This window comes from Oxyura jamaicensis, chromosome 19 (assembly GCF_011077185.1).
Source record: "Oxyura jamaicensis isolate SHBP4307 breed ruddy duck chromosome 19, BPBGC_Ojam_1.0, whole genome shotgun sequence".
Taxonomy (NCBI): domain Eukaryota; kingdom Metazoa; phylum Chordata; class Aves; order Anseriformes; family Anatidae; genus Oxyura; species Oxyura jamaicensis.
Window position 1 is genome coordinate 7,743,230 of NC_048911.1, and position 16,570 is coordinate 7,759,799.

At 52.0% G+C, this 16,570-nt stretch overlaps 2 protein-coding genes across 3 annotated transcripts in view; one reads left to right on the forward strand and one right to left on the reverse strand.

The window, feature by feature from the left end:
- The window catches only part of LOC118176196 (transmembrane protein 211-like), a 63,242-nt gene extending 46,678 nt beyond the window's left edge, over nucleotides 1-16,564 (reverse strand). The window contains exons 1-2 of the mRNA XM_035343015.1: nucleotides 16,300-16,564; nucleotides 5,359-5,497 (exon numbers count right to left, since the gene is read on the reverse strand). Of these exons, the coding sequence (XP_035198906.1) occupies nucleotides 5,359-5,497; nucleotides 16,300-16,512 (352 nt within the window). The 5' untranslated portion in view covers nucleotides 16,513-16,564. The remainder of the gene's footprint in view (nucleotides 1-5,358; nucleotides 5,498-16,299) is intronic.
- The window catches only part of LOC118176195, a 2,387-nt gene continuing 1,007 nt past the window's right edge, over nucleotides 15,191-16,570 (forward strand). Inside the window, exon 1 of one of the 2 annotated variants that reach the window (XM_035343014.1) lies at nucleotides 15,191-15,885. In XM_035343014.1, coding sequence (XP_035198905.1) covers nucleotides 15,366-15,885 — 520 coding nt within the window. In that variant the 5' untranslated portion in view covers nucleotides 15,191-15,365. Of the gene's footprint in view, nucleotides 15,886-15,929; nucleotides 16,108-16,570 lie in introns of those variants that run through there. The other variant, XR_004755293.1, reaches the window with a different exon arrangement.

Genomic DNA, 16,570 nt, shown 5'->3' on the forward strand with positions numbered 1-16,570 from the left:
TGGATGGCTGGAAATGGCTTCATGACACCAGTTTTTAAATGGTGTCCTGATGGTCAGACCCAGCCAGCCAGCAAGGTCATCGCATCAGTCCTTGGCAAGACACTACTGCTGCAAGGAGAGGGGCTGCTGGGGCTCTGTGGTAAAAGCCAAGATGCTGTTATTATGTCAGGGATAGGGGACTGATAAAGACACTTTGGGTGACTTTAAATCAAATCAATGACTGGACAGCAGCGTGCTGCTCCCCTCTGCCGCTGCTGCCAAAAATAATAATAATAATAATAAAAAACATCAGGAAACTATTTGCATTGGCTCTGGCCTGGGCTGCATGGAAGGAGGATGGGAAAGGCTGTATGGTCTTGGACCTTTCTCTTTTTGGACATTTTTAGCCCTGAGCATTTTAACATTGGTCACAGCTTTGGTTGCCCAGACCCATCCTGACAACTGCCTTGGACAGTTGTTTGCTGCATTTATGTCTCCTCAGAGAGGTGCTGCGGGGGCCATGCCATGACACTGCTTACACTCTGGGAGTGGTGGACACAGACCCCATCAGGCAGTGCTCCAAAACCACCTTGGGTGGTAATGATGGCAGCAGGGAACGGGGGACCTTTCACGGTGTTTTTAAGAGCAGGTCAGCAATTAGCAGTCAGCCATGACCCCCCTGTTTGCTGCCACCCTGGAGATGCTGGAAAGGTTGAAGTACCTTGGCAGTTTGGCCATACACTCTCTTGGTACTATTTTTATCTAACTTACTAATTACACATTACCTATATGTCACCAGGCTGATCAATACTAGTCTGAGAAATCAATAGGGACGTGGAGGACAGTGCTGTTTGCCATTCAGAGCCTGCACGAGCTGCGAAAAACAGGGCACCATCGATCCCAAGGGTGGGCTGAGACACAGGGAGGGCCAAGCTGAATGATGGGGCCAGCGAGCTCACACTGCCTTCCTAAATAACTCTGTGACGCCGCTGCCAAGCCAGCCTCCTGGCCAGGGACCTGCCGTCTCCATGTTGCCTCCTGGCACACGCCTGCACCCTGATGCTGGGGCAAATCTCCTGCCCATCCCGCAGCACGCCTGGGTGCTGGCACAGCCTGTCTGGTCCTGGTTGCTTTTCAGCCCTTGGGACGCAATGCATTTAAAAGATTCACTCTGACTGGAAAATGAATGATTCTTCCTCTCTCTGTGTTCTTACCTGATGATCAGTGTCTTAAGTAATCAGAGGCTACTTCCAAAAGCACAAGGTCTCCTGCATTTTGCTTTGCTGCTTGACTAACCAAAAGCAAGCTGTGGCTACGTCTCTAATGCCACTGTGTTGCTTGTGCCAGCAAGAGGGACTTCAGCTGAAAAATGCAATCAAATTTTGTAGGAGGAAGCTCTCAGGACTACCATGAATTTTAGGATTAAAATGAGGTTAAGTAAGGGAATTGCATAACTGGGGGCTTTTGCCTGTCTTACTGGAGTCTTAAGACTGTTCTGATTCTGTCATAGCGATGCTGGGAAATGGCTCTTTGAAACTAGAAGAACCTTAGAAAGGCACAGTCAGGTCAGGATCATTTGCCCTCAGCACTTGGCTTGTCTTGAGCAGTTAGTTGATGGTAGGATTAGACCGAGAGCAGCGTGGGGTGAAAGCAAAACTCTCCCCAAAGGCTTTCCTCGTGCTCAGCCGTGCCTGTACCCTCACCAAGGTGCAAAGCTCTGCAGCCTCCTCCTGCCATGCGGGGCTGGCACGTCTGGGAGAGGCTGGGGGGGCAGCCAGTTACCAACTGCCGATGGATCGGCAAAGCAGGAGCCCTTTGCCTGAAAAGCGTACGATGGAAAGCTTCCAAAAAGCAACAATCCTGGCTTTTATCAAGGCTCTTAGGGGAGCAGAAGGAGCTCTGGGTAGAGGCTGCTGGTTCCTGCTGCCCCCCTTTGAAGACCTGTAGCTTTCCCTAAGGAGCAGATGCAATCCACTTTGGTGCCAGAGTACATCTGCCAGCAGCTTAATCCAGCAACAGACCTGTAATCCTTCCCTTAGTCTCCCAAGCCCCCAAAGCAGAAAGCTGCCCAGATTTGCTGTTTGATGGGGTTTACTCAGCCTTGGTTGCGATCCCTGTTTCCACTGGTAGATGAACATCACCCGTGGGAGCAAATTCCCTGGGGGATTTTCCCTTAGCAGTGATGTAGGGACACCACCCCATGGTTTGCACCACTCTGCAACTCAAGGACCTCAGGTTTCAGCGCTGCCAAGGGGCTGCATTCAGCAGAGCAAAACCTGCTTGCGGTGGGGATAGAAATGGAAAAACACTGCCAATCTGCAGTGGTGTACAGCTCTAATCTTCTCCCCCAGTGTGGCAATGTAACTGGGGATTGTGTGGGCTGTGATGGCTCCAAGTGGGGTCCAGGAGCTCCCTGGGGCATCACCGATGGGTACCATGGGTGAAGCTGAGACACTGCGATCGCCCCACGCTCCTTCCAGCAGCTTTGCCACTGGCAGTCACATGAAAACTGGTCTGAGAGCTTTGCAGAGGTAACCTGAAATATCCAGCTGTGAGCCCCCTGGCACAGCACCTGGAAGCCACTGGAGAGGTTGTGCAGCTGTAGCCAGCCTGGAGAACATCCCTGGCCCTTCCCTTACAGCCCCCTGCTAGGAGACATTGCCCCCTAGAATCAACCCCCATTTACAAACACTAGCAAAGAAGCTTTTGCTGATAAAGGACCATAGCAGGATTTCAGCTATGCACTCATTTGCATGCCCTGTCCCTTCCCACCTGCAGCAACGGGCTGCAGCTGGGCCCTGCTGCCCCCTATATAAATGGGGCCAGGTGGGCTGCTCCTATCTCTCTAGGGATGCTGTGATGCAGGCTGCTGAGGAGGTATGACAGCAGAAAGGTAATTTTAGTGGAAAGGTAATTTTAGTGAGATGGCACCGTGCTTGGGGTGTGAGCCACATCTCTAATCTCTGAGAAGCACCTTTGCCTTTCTTGTAGGGTATGAGAGCTGAGCAAATGTTCATCCCCTGTTGCTCTGCTGTTCGTTTACTCTCATTAGGGATCATCCTCTTGTCATTTGTGTGGATATGTGTTTTTTTTTTCTATGGAGTGGATGCCAGGCATCAGGAATCATGTGCTCAACGTATGGTGGCAATTAGCCCAGCTCTGAACCCTGATGGCATGTCTGTGTCTGCAATTAGTGCTCTGCTCTATCTGCACGAGTTTCCTATCTTCCTTCCATCTGGGGCTGGAAAAGGCATAACTTGGTTCTCTAAAAATAGCAGGAAAATATTAAAGACGCAGCCTGAGCCCCTCTGCCACTTGCTGTGGGCTGCTCGCAGGATAGGGCCTCATTTGGTTTGGTCTCTATGCCTGGGTTTTTATGAATGTGGCTCAGGGTGCTGGTCTGATACAGTGCAGGGACTGTTCCTGGATCTGCCTGTGCCACTGCTTATGCGCTTTATGGCAGGTTTCATGCACCTGGCCCTTTTTCTGGAAAATGGGATGGCCTGGCTTAGTGTTTGATAATATAGAGCTCATGCCTGTGGTACTCTGCCAAATTCCCTGAGTTGTTCTTGTAGCATGGGAAAACAGCAGCAAAGTTCTGATTTCAGGGGGAAGAAGTCAAGGCAGACAGATGGATGACACCTGTGGGACCCGCTGTGCTGTAGGGAAACCTGGGGCTGGGAGAAATGTGGCCCTGTCTTCCATCCTACTGCTCTGCTGGCATCTCGTGGTGGTCTGACAGGGCTTAACCCCAGCAGAGCTGGGCCCTCCAGCAAGTTGCTCTCCCAAAACTCATGGGCTTGCTCTGTTTTCCTTCTCTTCCATATAAATTCATCCGCCCTCCCCAAAAGGTTTTCTCTCTGAGATAATGTAATTTTGTGGAGGAGCTTCTCTTGCTGTCACCCAGCTGCTGGCTAGGTTGCAGCTGCTCTCTAATGAAGAGCTTCCTCCTGCAGAGGGGGGGAACAGGGAGAGAAATTACAAGAGAGAGGGGGGCAGCATTTCTGAATCCAAATACATTAAACCACTTAATTCTGTTGACTCAGGGCTGCCTTGCTCTGAATAGGAATTAATCTACAGTGAGCCAAAATTAAAAAGCGCAATACAAAATGCTTAGCAAGGCACCACCAGGGTTTAAAGCAGCCCATTAGCTTGCTCAAATGTACCCAGTAAATTTTCATTTGTCAATAATGCTTAAAGCCTACAGTTTATTTACAGCCTGTTCAATATCACCGAGCCCCTCAGAGTGCCTCATTTGTATTTATCTAACACAGTCTGCTTCCTTTCCAGGGATGCTTCCTCATCCCTCAATTTACACCCTCTTGTGCCTCTCATTGCAGAGCCAGATGTGGCACCCCCTGGGCAAAGGTGATGCAGGGTGAACCCTTTCCATCCCACTTCATTCCCAAATGGAGACCACCCCAAGCCAGGTCCCAGGTGACCCCACGTCGCACCCTGGTTGGGACTGAGACCCCTCTGTCCTGTACCCGCAGGACCCACCATGGCCACACCACCAGCTAACACAGGGAACTGATGGGAACCTCCAAACTGTGGCCTCCAAGGGAAGTGTTGGTCACCAGCAATGGGACAGGGGCATGAGCAGCTGGCTCTGCCTGCCTGTGGCATGGCTGAGCTCCAGCAGCTGTTGCTGTCAGGCCAGGCCCCTCCATCTGTCCCCAGATCAGCTCCTGTGGGATGAGTCGTGGTGAGGAAAGCGCCTAACAGGATTTCCCCCAAAAGCTGCTTGAACGCTGGCAGGCTGATAACAAAGCCTGGCTGGCCCTGAGGATTTCTCCAAGGAAAGAAGTTTATTCTCAGGCACAGACACGAGGGGGTGCTTTAAATCCCCTGTTGCAGCTCATGGCTGGTGCAGCGCTGAGGCGATGGGGCTGCTCAGCACAGTGCTTCAGAACCCGAGATGCAGCTCCCTGCAGGGCAGGTAGGTCTGGGGAGGGTTTTGTGCCCTGCAGGGAGCATGGCACAGGGGCAGCCATTCCCCTCTGTGCTAGTGCTTCTCCAAGGCAGACATATAAAAGAATGCAGTGGAATTATAATCTAACAGGGCATCGGGCAGGGTGCCTGGAGAGGCCCGCGGGAAATGTGGGCTAGGGAAGGTGATATCCAGTCCTGCGTAAAAAACATATGGAAGAAAATACCTCCAGAGGTTTAACCCCAAAGGTGGCCCGTTTTGTAAGCATGAATACAGAAGGCAATTGCTAAAGGTCCATTCTCTTTTGTCCCAGCCTTGGTTAAGGTTTGCAAGCGCCTCCTTGCTGCTGGGAGCCAGGATGCCGTGGGCTGCATAGACCTGGGTGGCTGGGTTGTACCCCAGGGAAACCCTGTCCTTCCACCCCAAAGAGCCAAGTCCCCGTCACTTGCCTGCTGCTGTCTGCATGTAGCCAGCCAAGGTGCACACTCTCCTCTCGCAGGCTCCGCTGGGCAGCAGGACGGCGACGATGGCCAGCAGCGAGCTGAGGGCCAGCAGGACACAGCCACCTGCACACAGCACGGCGCTCGTCTGGAAGGACACACAGGGAAGTCAGTGAGTCAGTCCCACCGCCATCCCCATGAAACCTCCCCACGAGTTTCCCCTCTCCTGCCTTGGAATGAGAGCAGGGCCCCGCATGGGTGCCTTCTCCCACTTCTTCCTCTTTCTGCTGCTTAAATTCACCATTGAATCTTGAGCCCACGGTTCACCTGTCACCTGGTCCCAGGGGTTATTAGTATTCGGGCAATGGTGATAATAGCAAATGTATTACATGCATGAAGGGCTACATCATTAATACAAGTGCCATTAGATGCCTGCAATGCGTGTCAGTGCCTCTGCTGAGAATTGAAACATCCCATGACGGCACCTGCCCCTGCAAGCCCAGCAATTAGAGGGTATTTTGCCAGTGCTCCACGGTGGGGAGCCCACTGCTGCAAAGGTTTAATTGCAGCTGGCTCCCACCAAAACACCGGGCTGCTCCCTGGTCTTTGATTTAGCCTCTTCAGCAACAAAACTCAGTCATTTGAGGCTGGAATTCAACTCCAGCTCATGCTGAGTGATGATGCTTTGCGGTGCTGGTGGCTCCAGGAGCACCCAGTGGCAGCGTTTTCTGGATAGGCAAAGGGGAGGCCAGCACAGCCTGCAGCCTGGCTCAGCCACTGCCCAGCTGGCATGGAAGCACTTTTGCTATTTAATATTCTGGCCATAACATGCAAATTGCATCAGCATCTAAGACTGAGAAGAGCATTAATTTACAGCAAAACAAGTTCAGCCGTGCGTATGGGTGCCTGATAGCTGCACTGTTGCAGTTTCTGTCCCCATTACAGGTGGCATTTCTATCTCTGCCAAGGGGATGATGCTGGCAGCAGCAGGGACACGTGCTAGCCCAGCCAGCAGCATGGTGTGGCTGGGTGGGGAGGACCCACGATGGGTGCCTCCTCCTCCAACACCCGGCTCCTGGCACTGTTCAAATGGTGCGAGGGCACCTCAGTCCTAGCATTGCTGCAGGCACATCAAGTCCTGTTATTTCATAGTATTTTATGGCAAATTCCATGAAATGTTTCTGGCTTTGGTGAGTCACCTGGCAGTAACAGCCATGCCTTGGCTCCATAACGCAGTGCTCCTGTAAGACAGGTCTTGTCCCAATTTTCCTAACAAGACTCATTTTCATAACCCATGTGGGAGCCACAAGGAGCTCAGGTCCCACCTCCACCCGCCTGTGTCCAGCCCTCTCACCCTGCTGAGACGTTCTGGTTAGAAATGCAGTTTTCCTTTTTTACTCTTCCCCCAACATTCAAGCTTTCAGGGAACCATGGTTACTATAGAAACAAACCCAATAAACATTTCCATTTGGTGCCCCTCACCAAAGAGGTTATAAATCAGGAATATAATCTATGAATTGCGTGTTGTGCTGCAGGAACCACAGGCAGGCTGGAGGGGGTGAGGAGGAATTGGGTTTCCCCCTGGCTATGGTGGGTCCAAACAGCAAAGAAAATCTCCCTGTCCCCCTGTGACTAGCGGTGCTGCCCCACGGGTCTGATAGTGCCCTGCCTCTACCTGTGTTACTTCCCACTGAGCTGTTTTTTTTAGCACCTGAGCCATCCTTGAGGTGCTGGGGCAGCAGAGCCGTTGCCTGCCAGGCCAAACCAGGAGCTGCCACTGCTCCACACAGGGACACGCTGGCACTGGTGAGGACGCTGCCGGGCATCACCCTGGTGCGAGCGATTCCCCCAGTGCTGTGCAGTGATTAAAAATCAGCATTTAATTTATGGGCTATTTTTACACTACACAAGCAATGCAAATGCTGTCCCGGCAATACATTAATTCCTGACATGCAATGGAAAAGGCACGACAGTGCAAGCAGCCACCAAAAGAAATGGAGAGGGTGCTTACTCAGGGACTGTGGAATCTGCTCCTCTCTGCTTCCTCTTGAGACAGTGAGAGACCCCAGAGACAAGTGCTGCCTCAGGACAGGAGACACCCCGCTGGTGACCAGCCCCTGGCCCCACTGTAGCCCCTGAAGGACCCAGAGAGCAGCAGCATGGCAAAGAAATGTGTACCCATTAAAAAAAAAAAAAAATAGCTGGCGTCTGAATTTCACCTTCCACCCAGCAACATGCAAAACCATCCTCCTTTGCAGGAACCATTAATTATTTAGAGCAATGAATTTTTCAGCAGAAAGGGGTCTTGTGAAGCAGGCCTGCTCCTCTCCCGTGTGAAGCATATTATTTTTAATGATCGAGGTTCATCATAATTATGTTGGTACAACTCCCCTAAAAACTTGCAGCTCCTGCTGGAAGCAACCTTGTAGCTGCTCAGGCTGCTTATCCCATGGAAACGTGCAAAGGGACAAAGTATTTTTCAGGCCACGGCACCAGGAGAAAAGGCACAAATAGGATCAGTGCAGGTGAGTCTTGTACTGAAAGAAGAGCCAGACTGGTTCAGATCCTGACACTGGGGTTTGCACAGGCAAGAGTGGGAGTCCTGGTGCTGGCAGCACACTGGTGCACACTGTGGTGGCTAAAAAATGACCAAATCCAACCAATCCCTTTGTAAGGGTATCTGAGGTCATGCTCTGAATAAAACTTAAGTGGGGAGGAGGAATGGGGAAATGATCAGCTTTGGATGGAGGCACAGGATGCTGAGCTGCCAAGTGACCTTGGGGCAGGGTGGATAACAGCTGAGCGGTTTTGCCATGGGGCACAAGTGACAGCAGTGGCGCTGCTGGCCCTGAAATGGGTGGTAAAAAGTACAGGCACAGGGTGTTTCAGTGCAGATGGCAAGAGACCTCACTGTAAGCTGCTGGTCTTAGTCTGGCTCCCACGTTATCCTGGTATGCAATATACACAGCTGCTTAAGCACAAGGTGCAAACTTCTTTCCCTACCATGTTGGCATTACCTCCCAAAGCCCTGGATACACTCCTGTAAAACAGAGTTCTTCTGTCTGTTTCCTTTACAGGAGCTTGTCTGGGAATTGACGCTCCTGCCCTGTACTGGAATTGCACCTGCAGATCAACAGCCTCTTCCTAAGGAAAATAACAAGCCCTAAGTTTGAAAAAGTTCATGGAACAAAGGTATGAAATAGTGGCAGCTATAAAGCTTCTCCCTCCAGCTGCACAGCACCTCCCTCTCTCCTCTCTGTTTGTGCCTGCCGCATCTTGAGCGGAAAGGAGAGGATGCAGGAAACAGGATGCAAAGGCTGAAAACCAAAAATAGTTGGGGGGGAACAATCACGACACATCAGGCCCAGCTCAGGCGGGGCCAGGAAAAAGCCAATTCATCACACAGAAGGCGCAGCTCCCACTGCAAAACTGGCCATGGAAAAGCAGGACCTCGTGCCCTGTGGCTGCCGCTGCCTGGGCTGGGAACAATCCTACCTCTGCCGTGCCGGGAGACATAAAACCATGTCAGATTTTCTGCTCCCACTCCCGGGGAGATTAATTGTTTATCCCCAAACAAATTAATAGTCCCCTGGTGGGACTGTAAATTTGTCTTTATGTAGCGTAGTAAATTCCGATTAACAACAATCCCCTACCCATTATTTTAATATTTTACAGGTCTGACACGCGCCATAGCTATGCCATTCACTAAGCAGTAAATCTGCTGAAGATACCATTTCATTCACCAAAAAATCAAAATTAAAACATCACACAACGACCACCCTGGGGAGAATCACTTAATGTCTCTAATGAAAAGTTTAAAAAACAGTTAACCCATCCTTTGAATCCAGCATCCATGATCTTTGGTGTTTAAAATGAAAAGGAAGAAAAAACAATCCAGTGAGCTGGTGCTGGGAAGTGGTACTTGGCGATTGGCTCAATGGAGATAAACCATTTTGTCTCTTGCATTGGGATCTTTCCTGCAGAGATGGAAGTTGACTCGAGCTCCCACAATCACGTCCTGCATGCTGGGTCACACCACGCCACACATAAGTTCATTAATGCAATTTATTAATTGCAGCTTGACCACCCTGGGAGCTGCCATCCCAGCTGGGCCCCGTGGTACACGGAGCAGCAGGCTGAAGACAAGGTTACAGATTGCTTGGGTGTTTCAGCCCTGCTGAAATTCTCAAGCGTCTTTGCAAATGGGGGCAGAAAGTAAATACACAAAATAATTAGGAAATAAAGCCAGGGGCTAACTGACAAAAGGAAAAGAGTGAAAGTCACAGCCTGTTTGGCTTTCTGGGGTTGTCTGCTGAGGTAGAAAAGGTCTCAGAAACCCTGAATGAGCCGGGGGAATGCTGGCTTGAAAAGCAATAGCAAGTAAAAAGGGGCAAAATTTATCAAACCCTTCTCTTTTTTTACATGCAGTCCCTTCCCATCAGAGCTCTGTGTGACTAAATATTCATATGCAGAAGATGTTTTGGGGTCAACCTGGGTAGCGCTGCGCCTAGGGAGGCAGAAACCAAATGGACGTTGGGGTTTCAGCCTTGTTAAAATGAATCAGCGCTGGACAGAGGTGCTGGCTGGGAGTGCGGGGTCTGGGGCTTGCAGCAGCACTGGCAAGGACACGGGAGGCTGCACTGAGAGCTGATACTGGGAAGTGGCTCCAGATGTTGGCAGCTGGGCTCATCCCTGCTGTGGGGCCTGAGATGCCCCTGGCTGGGCGCCAGGTGGAGGAGGAACCATCACCACCGGCTGTTGGAGGGGGAAGGAAGAGGGCTGGGGAGGATCAGCTGCAAATACTCAGACTGGTGTCTATCTACAGGGCAGCAGCAACACTGGAGCAGCAAAGCTGCCTTCTCTCCAACCCAGCGCCCAAGGGGTCTGTGCACACACCTGCACCCTGCAAGAGTTGCAGCTGCCAGCGTCGTGTGGCAACAAGGTACGTCAATCTTCTCCAAAATTTCCGTGAGTTTTGCATTGAACCATGTAATCACTGCTTTTCATCCAAACCCCACCAAGTGAGACCGCCCTGCTCCTGAAATAGTAGCGCCTTTTCCTTGGGCAAGGGCACAGGAGGGAATCTTGGTAGAAAACCATGAATATCCACCTGGGTGCAAGAGAGAAGCATCTGTCTCTGCAGGAGACGCTGCGTGCAGAGGGGTGGGTGGATCAAGGCTTGCAGCTTGTTCGTATTTCCCCCACACAAGTCACAGAAACAAACATCCGCCATCTGGTCGGCATTATAGCAGTGGCCGGGAAGAGGATCCCACACGTCCTCATCTTCTCCTCCCCAGCAATTACCTTCCTTTCGGCACCATCTGAGAGCTTTCGCCTTCCTATTTGATATTCCATCCCCATCCTGCTCCCATGCAGATGCTGTTCCCTGCTTAGCAGCACTGGGAAGTGCCTGGTGTCATCTGATGGGGACATGGGAGTAGGTGCAACCTCCCAAACCAGCCCTGCAGTAATGTGAAGCCCCAGGCAGGACGCTGCTGGGGGTGGCTGATGTCTAAGAGTGCCATGAGCTGGGGTGGTTTTGACTGGGACGTGTGCTGGGGCACAGGGACACAGAGGAGGCAACGAGTCTCTCCTGTCCTCTTTTCTTCCCATATGAATGAAGGTTTTGGTCAATGAGGACCTGTCAGCACCACAGCATGCACAGGGGGTGCTCCTCACCAGCTCAGATTTAGCTGCTCATACACAAAATTGAGCAAAAATCCTGTAGCCACAGCTCAGCCAGTCCTGGCCTTTCAGGTAACTTTCCGACTTTCAAGCTAATCGGGTGTTTTCAACATGAACACCAGAAAGGTTAATGCCCAAACTGATTGAAGGGAAAAAAAAAAAAAAAAAAAAAAGGCATCATTTTAATTAGGGAGAAAATAAGAGACAGATAATTCGCCTGATGAATTATGGCTGTCTTTCTTCCAGTGCCATTGCATCTGGGGACGCCGGAAAGCACCTCTTAATGGCACTGCTTTATCTAAGAGGATGATGGATAGTGGTGAAAGAAAAAAAAAAAGGGAAAAGTAAGACATTAGCACATCAATGGTGTGCCTGTGACCTCCATCAAGGGATGCGAACCAACTTAATGAAATTTTAATTAGGCAGCAAGCAGTGCACTGTCGCCGGGTACCAGATCAGACCTTCTCACCCGCACTCTGTCATTATCTTTCCTTGGGATAAGCCCTTTTCTGGCACTGACGGCAAAGCCAGGCTCATCGTCTGGGGCTGGGGAACTCCCCCCAGGTCTCCCAGCTCTCCCATCTGCTTCTCCCTACAAAGCCACCAGCAGAACTTGCAGCCTCAAGGGGGATGGAGGGAACATCGTGCCATCAAAATGTCCCTGACCCCACCAACCTGCACTCGACTCTGCTCTGGGTCGCACAAAGGAGAAGAGCAACATTCAGCCCCAAACGTCCCCAGAGCACCCAGCTGAAGGCCCTGCCCTTCAGGGCAGGCTTCAGAGCTCCCTGTTTTTGTTTGTCCAGAGTATCTGGGGGCAAGTGAGTCAGCACGAGCTGGTTATCGCCTTCATGAGCGGCTGCTTCTCAGCTAAGCCCTGGCTGCTGCCCAGCCACAAGCAGCGATGTTGCAGCTAATACCCACCTCTCCATGCCTTTGTTTAAGCAAAGCAGCTTCTACCTCCTGTTGAGACTGGAGCTGTTAGAAATAATCCCTAGAGCAGGCTGCGTGTACTTTCAGTCAACTTGACCTTCCATGGCCCACCCAGGAGCTGGTCTGCTCTCAGCAGCTGGGGAGGCATTTCAGCCCTGCTTACTGGTGAGTGGCTCCCTGGCTGGTAAGTCCTGGCTATCATCTGCTACTCGGGCATTGAAGCGTGGAGCCAAAGTCACAGGTTTCCCCAGCACTGGGTATTTTCTGTTATATTAATATGGGTCAAAAAGCTCTGGGTGGCTAACAAAAGGAAATAAAGTCTACTGCAAAGTAACACACATGAAGAGGAAGATGGTGATTTCAAGACTTGCTGAGCACTTATGCTTTTTGCCAAGGCTGTGTAAATGCAATTAAAGATCAAACTATCTGATAGAGTAGGCCAGGAAGAATCTGTTCTCTTGGGAAGCTCTTTGATGAGGAGCTAAAAGTTGATTTCCTGATAACCTCAAATTAACATGCCGGCCTCATACATGGCCTTCGGAGGAACAGCAGGCCAGGAATGGCAACCCACGCATGTCCAAGATGCTGAGCTTCTCCTTGTGCCAGAGCCTGTGCTAACAGAGGAGCAATGGATTTTCTAAAATCCCTTCTTTACCATGTGGAGGGGAAGATCACATTGGGAACCCAGTGGCTGAACTGAACAAGAAGCTGTCAATGAAACAACCACAAGAAACTGGCAGTGGAGATATATGAAACCTTTCAGCGTCTTCTAATGCAAGGCTAAGCAGGTGTGCTAGGCCTTTTCTCTAGGCTTCGCTGGATCTTTTCAATCCCTGCTATGGACAACAACCCAGGACAGACCCACCCAGGTACCTCATGGGGCTGTGCAAAGCCTTCACCCTCATCCTAGGTGGGTTATTTTGTGCTGTGCTCCAGCAGGGCACTCAATGGCTTCATAAGCAAATGGTTGATGTGTTTTCAACCTGAATATCATGGGCTGATCAGCTTCTGTTATTTTAGATTATGTGCTTGGCAAAGCCTGAAAATAATGGGAGACGATCTGAAAAATAAAAATAGAAATTTGAAATGAAGCAGCACTAGCTTCCGAAGTGCAGCACTGACATAGGAACCCATGAGCCAAATGCTCCCACTGAAACAGAAAATAAATTAGCTCAGCATAAAGCACTATTTTGCACGCTCACATACGCAGACAGGGATCTGGCACCAAAAAAAAAAAAAAGGTGAGATGCAACGAAGCAGCTCAGAGCTCCAAAGCTTGCCTGTTTTTCCCATCTCTAGCAGTTGGGCTCCCAAGAGCAATCTTGTTTCCCCACAGTGCCTGCACCCCTCAGGATGCCCTGGCAGCTCCAGGTCCTCCCATTACAGATCCTCCTTGTCATCAATTGTCCATGTAAGGGCCTCTCTCATAAATCAGCGTTGGACCCTGTGCGGTGTCAACGTCCTCTCTCCTCACCTGGCACCCGGGAGCCCCTGCCCAGTTTCCATCTGCCCCTGCAAGGTTTCATCCTGTGTGAGCTGCCCAAGTGTCAGCCACATCCCCGGGTACCAGTGATGCTGAGCACAGTGCAAAGTCTGTGCCGCTGGAGCACCAAGAGGGTTAAATTAAAGGTACCCATGGTATTAGACAGCTGCAAAGTAATTATGAAAGGAAGCAGAAAAAAGCCAGCAACTCTAAGCAGACATGAAGGCCCTCTTAAGAGAAAAAAGGCATGTTAATTAACCTCTAGACATGATTCAAAGAATCATTTGTAGCATGATTAACATAATCCCCCAAGTGCAAACACAAAACTGGTATTAACGATCATTTGCTGGGCTGAATGCTCCCCACCCCTTCATCGAATCAGCACATTTGAGCAGGGGATGATTTGACACATGGTAACCGTGCACGTTTCAGAAAACAAAAAGAACCTCGTCCCCAAGGATTGGACATCCTGGCTGCGGCTGCTCCCACCCCTGTGCTCTGCAGGTGGGCGTCCACCCCAGGTCTGCTCTCACCATCCTCCCCAGATGTGCCACCAGCTCCCTACTAGAAGAGCTCCTGAGCCCTGTGTCAGCTTTTGCTTGCTTCACTCCCCACAGCCACAGCTTCAAACCCTTCATCAAAAAGGCTGGTGGCTGCTATCAAAAGCTCCTAGATTCTCCTCCACGTTAGGATCTTGGCTTTCATTTAAAGGAGCCGCCCACAAGATTGCTTGAAAGATTGGAAATGAATGTCACATGTTCTGAAAGCAAAGAAAAAAGAACCACGGTTTCCCCAGTTCGTGACCTCCCCCATCTCTCCAAAAAGGAGAATCTCCTGCTTGAACTCGGGCAGGGCTCGCAGTGCTCTGCTACCCCGTGCTGAGCACCGACTCGTGCAGGTGCAGGAGGCTGCTCAGGCAAGGGAGCCAAAGCTGTCACCTGCCTTAGCAAAGCTGCCATGGGTGTTTTATTACATTGTACACCATCAAATAACCATCACAACAGGTATTCGCATCCTTGCCATGGCAGAAAGCTGGTAGGGGAGCACTTTTCCCTGAAACAGACGGCAATGTTTGTTGTTCATCAATTATTTGGGTGGTATTAATTAAGGTGACAAAGATGTGTTACCAAAATCCCCTGTAAACCCCACACAATACCGTGACATCGTTCATCCTAACCACAGCCCAACCTCAGGAGCTCAGAGGCTTTGCATTACATGATATTCTGGATCTAAAGGCTTTTCGGAGGCGATTAGATGGCTGAGGCTGTTTGTAGCAGAAGCTTGTTCAAATGAGTCACTGCTGAGCTTCATTCTTATCTTGAAAGTTTGTTATTGCTTGGAAGTGCTTATCTGAATTACATTTGCAAAAACATCTGAACAAAGGCCAACTTATGGAAACAACAGCATTTTTGCATGTTTTTATATCAATAGGAAGGATTTTAAGCAGCCGGTTCTTTTCTTTGCAATTCACAATATTTGTCTTTAATGACAGTTTTAAGGACCGGGACAGGATTTCAGCAATCGCACGCAGACCTGGAATCCTTGGAGAGCGAACAGTGCTGCTCCACGACAGGCTGAGAAATCCAACTACTGACACCCATTGTGCTGGGCGCAGCCACGACCTCGCTGGGATTTAGCCCCCATGTTGGGATTTCTGCAGCATAGCAACCTGGAGCAAATCAAAGCTCGTGTCTGTTGGGGAGCAGCAGCAGGAAAATCATAAAAGCTCAGGGTAAGAAGCTAAAAGTAAAAGGAAAAAAAAAAAAAAAGGAGAGGAGGGAGAAGGGGCAAGGGCAAGCGGCCAGCAGGTGCCAGGGCCGGGCTTTGTGTGCTGCGTGGTCCCTGTGCACACCCACCAGGGACACGCAGCCTTTGTCACGCTAGGACACCGCAGCAACCCCAGGCCCTGTGGCTGATGAGGGCAAGCAGGGAGGCCTTGGCCTCCTCCCAAAACCTGGCAAGGGCTTCATCTGGGGCTGGCCAGGCAGGGAATGGCAGCAGTCCCCGCGTCCAGGCTCAGTCTCTGGAGCTGCATGTCCCAGAGGCAGCAGTTTTGGCTACCTCCCTGTTCCCTTTACACTTAGCAAACTCAGCTGGCATGCAATGCTCAAAGCCCCGCTGGGGAGCACCAAACCTGACCTGTCTGACCCCTGACTCTGTCCCGCATGTTATGCAGCAGCTCGCCCAGGCAGGTCAGGAAGGTTTGGGGTCCAGGCAGCTAGGCACACCCAGGGGCCCCAATGGGGTAGGCAGCAGGGTCAGACCCGTGGCACCGCTGGGGCCACGGCCGGGATGGGCAGCGCAGCAGCACTCGGGCTGCACTGCCTGCCACACCTGCACCAAGGCACCCGGGAGGTTCCCATGCAGCACACCAAGCACAACCGGGAACCCCCCAGAGGGAAGCAGCACCACGGGGTCCACGGGACACCTGGGAGGTGCTGGGGGGGTGCTCAGGGGCAGGACTGGGGGGGATGCAGGGGATGCTCGGGGGAAGCATGGGGGATGCTGGGGATGTTCAGGGCAGGACAGAGATGCTGGGGTGGGTCCGGGGGACAGGATGAGGGGATGCTGGGCAGCCTGGATCTGACCGGAGGATGACAGGGGAAGCTTAGGGAGGCGAGGAGAAGGGCAGAGAAATACCGGAGAGCCTGGGGCAGGTCCGCGGGGATGCAGGAGGAATGATGGAAGGGATGCCGAAGAGCCCGGGACTGGGTGGAGCGATGCCGGGGAGGTGATGGGGATACGCCGGAGAGCCCGGGGAGGGACAGGGGGATGCCGGTGAGGTGACGGGGGGACACCGGGGAGCCCGAGGGAGGTCGCGGGGGGCGCGGCGGGCCGGAGGCGCTCACCTGCCAGGAGCCGGAGGGGATGTCTCCGAAGCCGCCGGGACCGGCGGAGCCGTGGCAGCCGCGGGGCGGCCCGGCGCAGCGCCACAGCAAGCCGAAGCCGGCGGCGGCTCGACCGGGCGGCAGCAGCCAGGCCGGGGAGAGGAAGGCGGCGGCGCAGGCGGCCAAGAGGCCGGCGGAGAGCAGCGCCCAGAAGCAGCCGACGCCGCTGCACATGGTGCGCCGGCGGGGCAGGGAGCCCGCGCCCCGCGCCGCCCCCGCCACCGGCACCGCC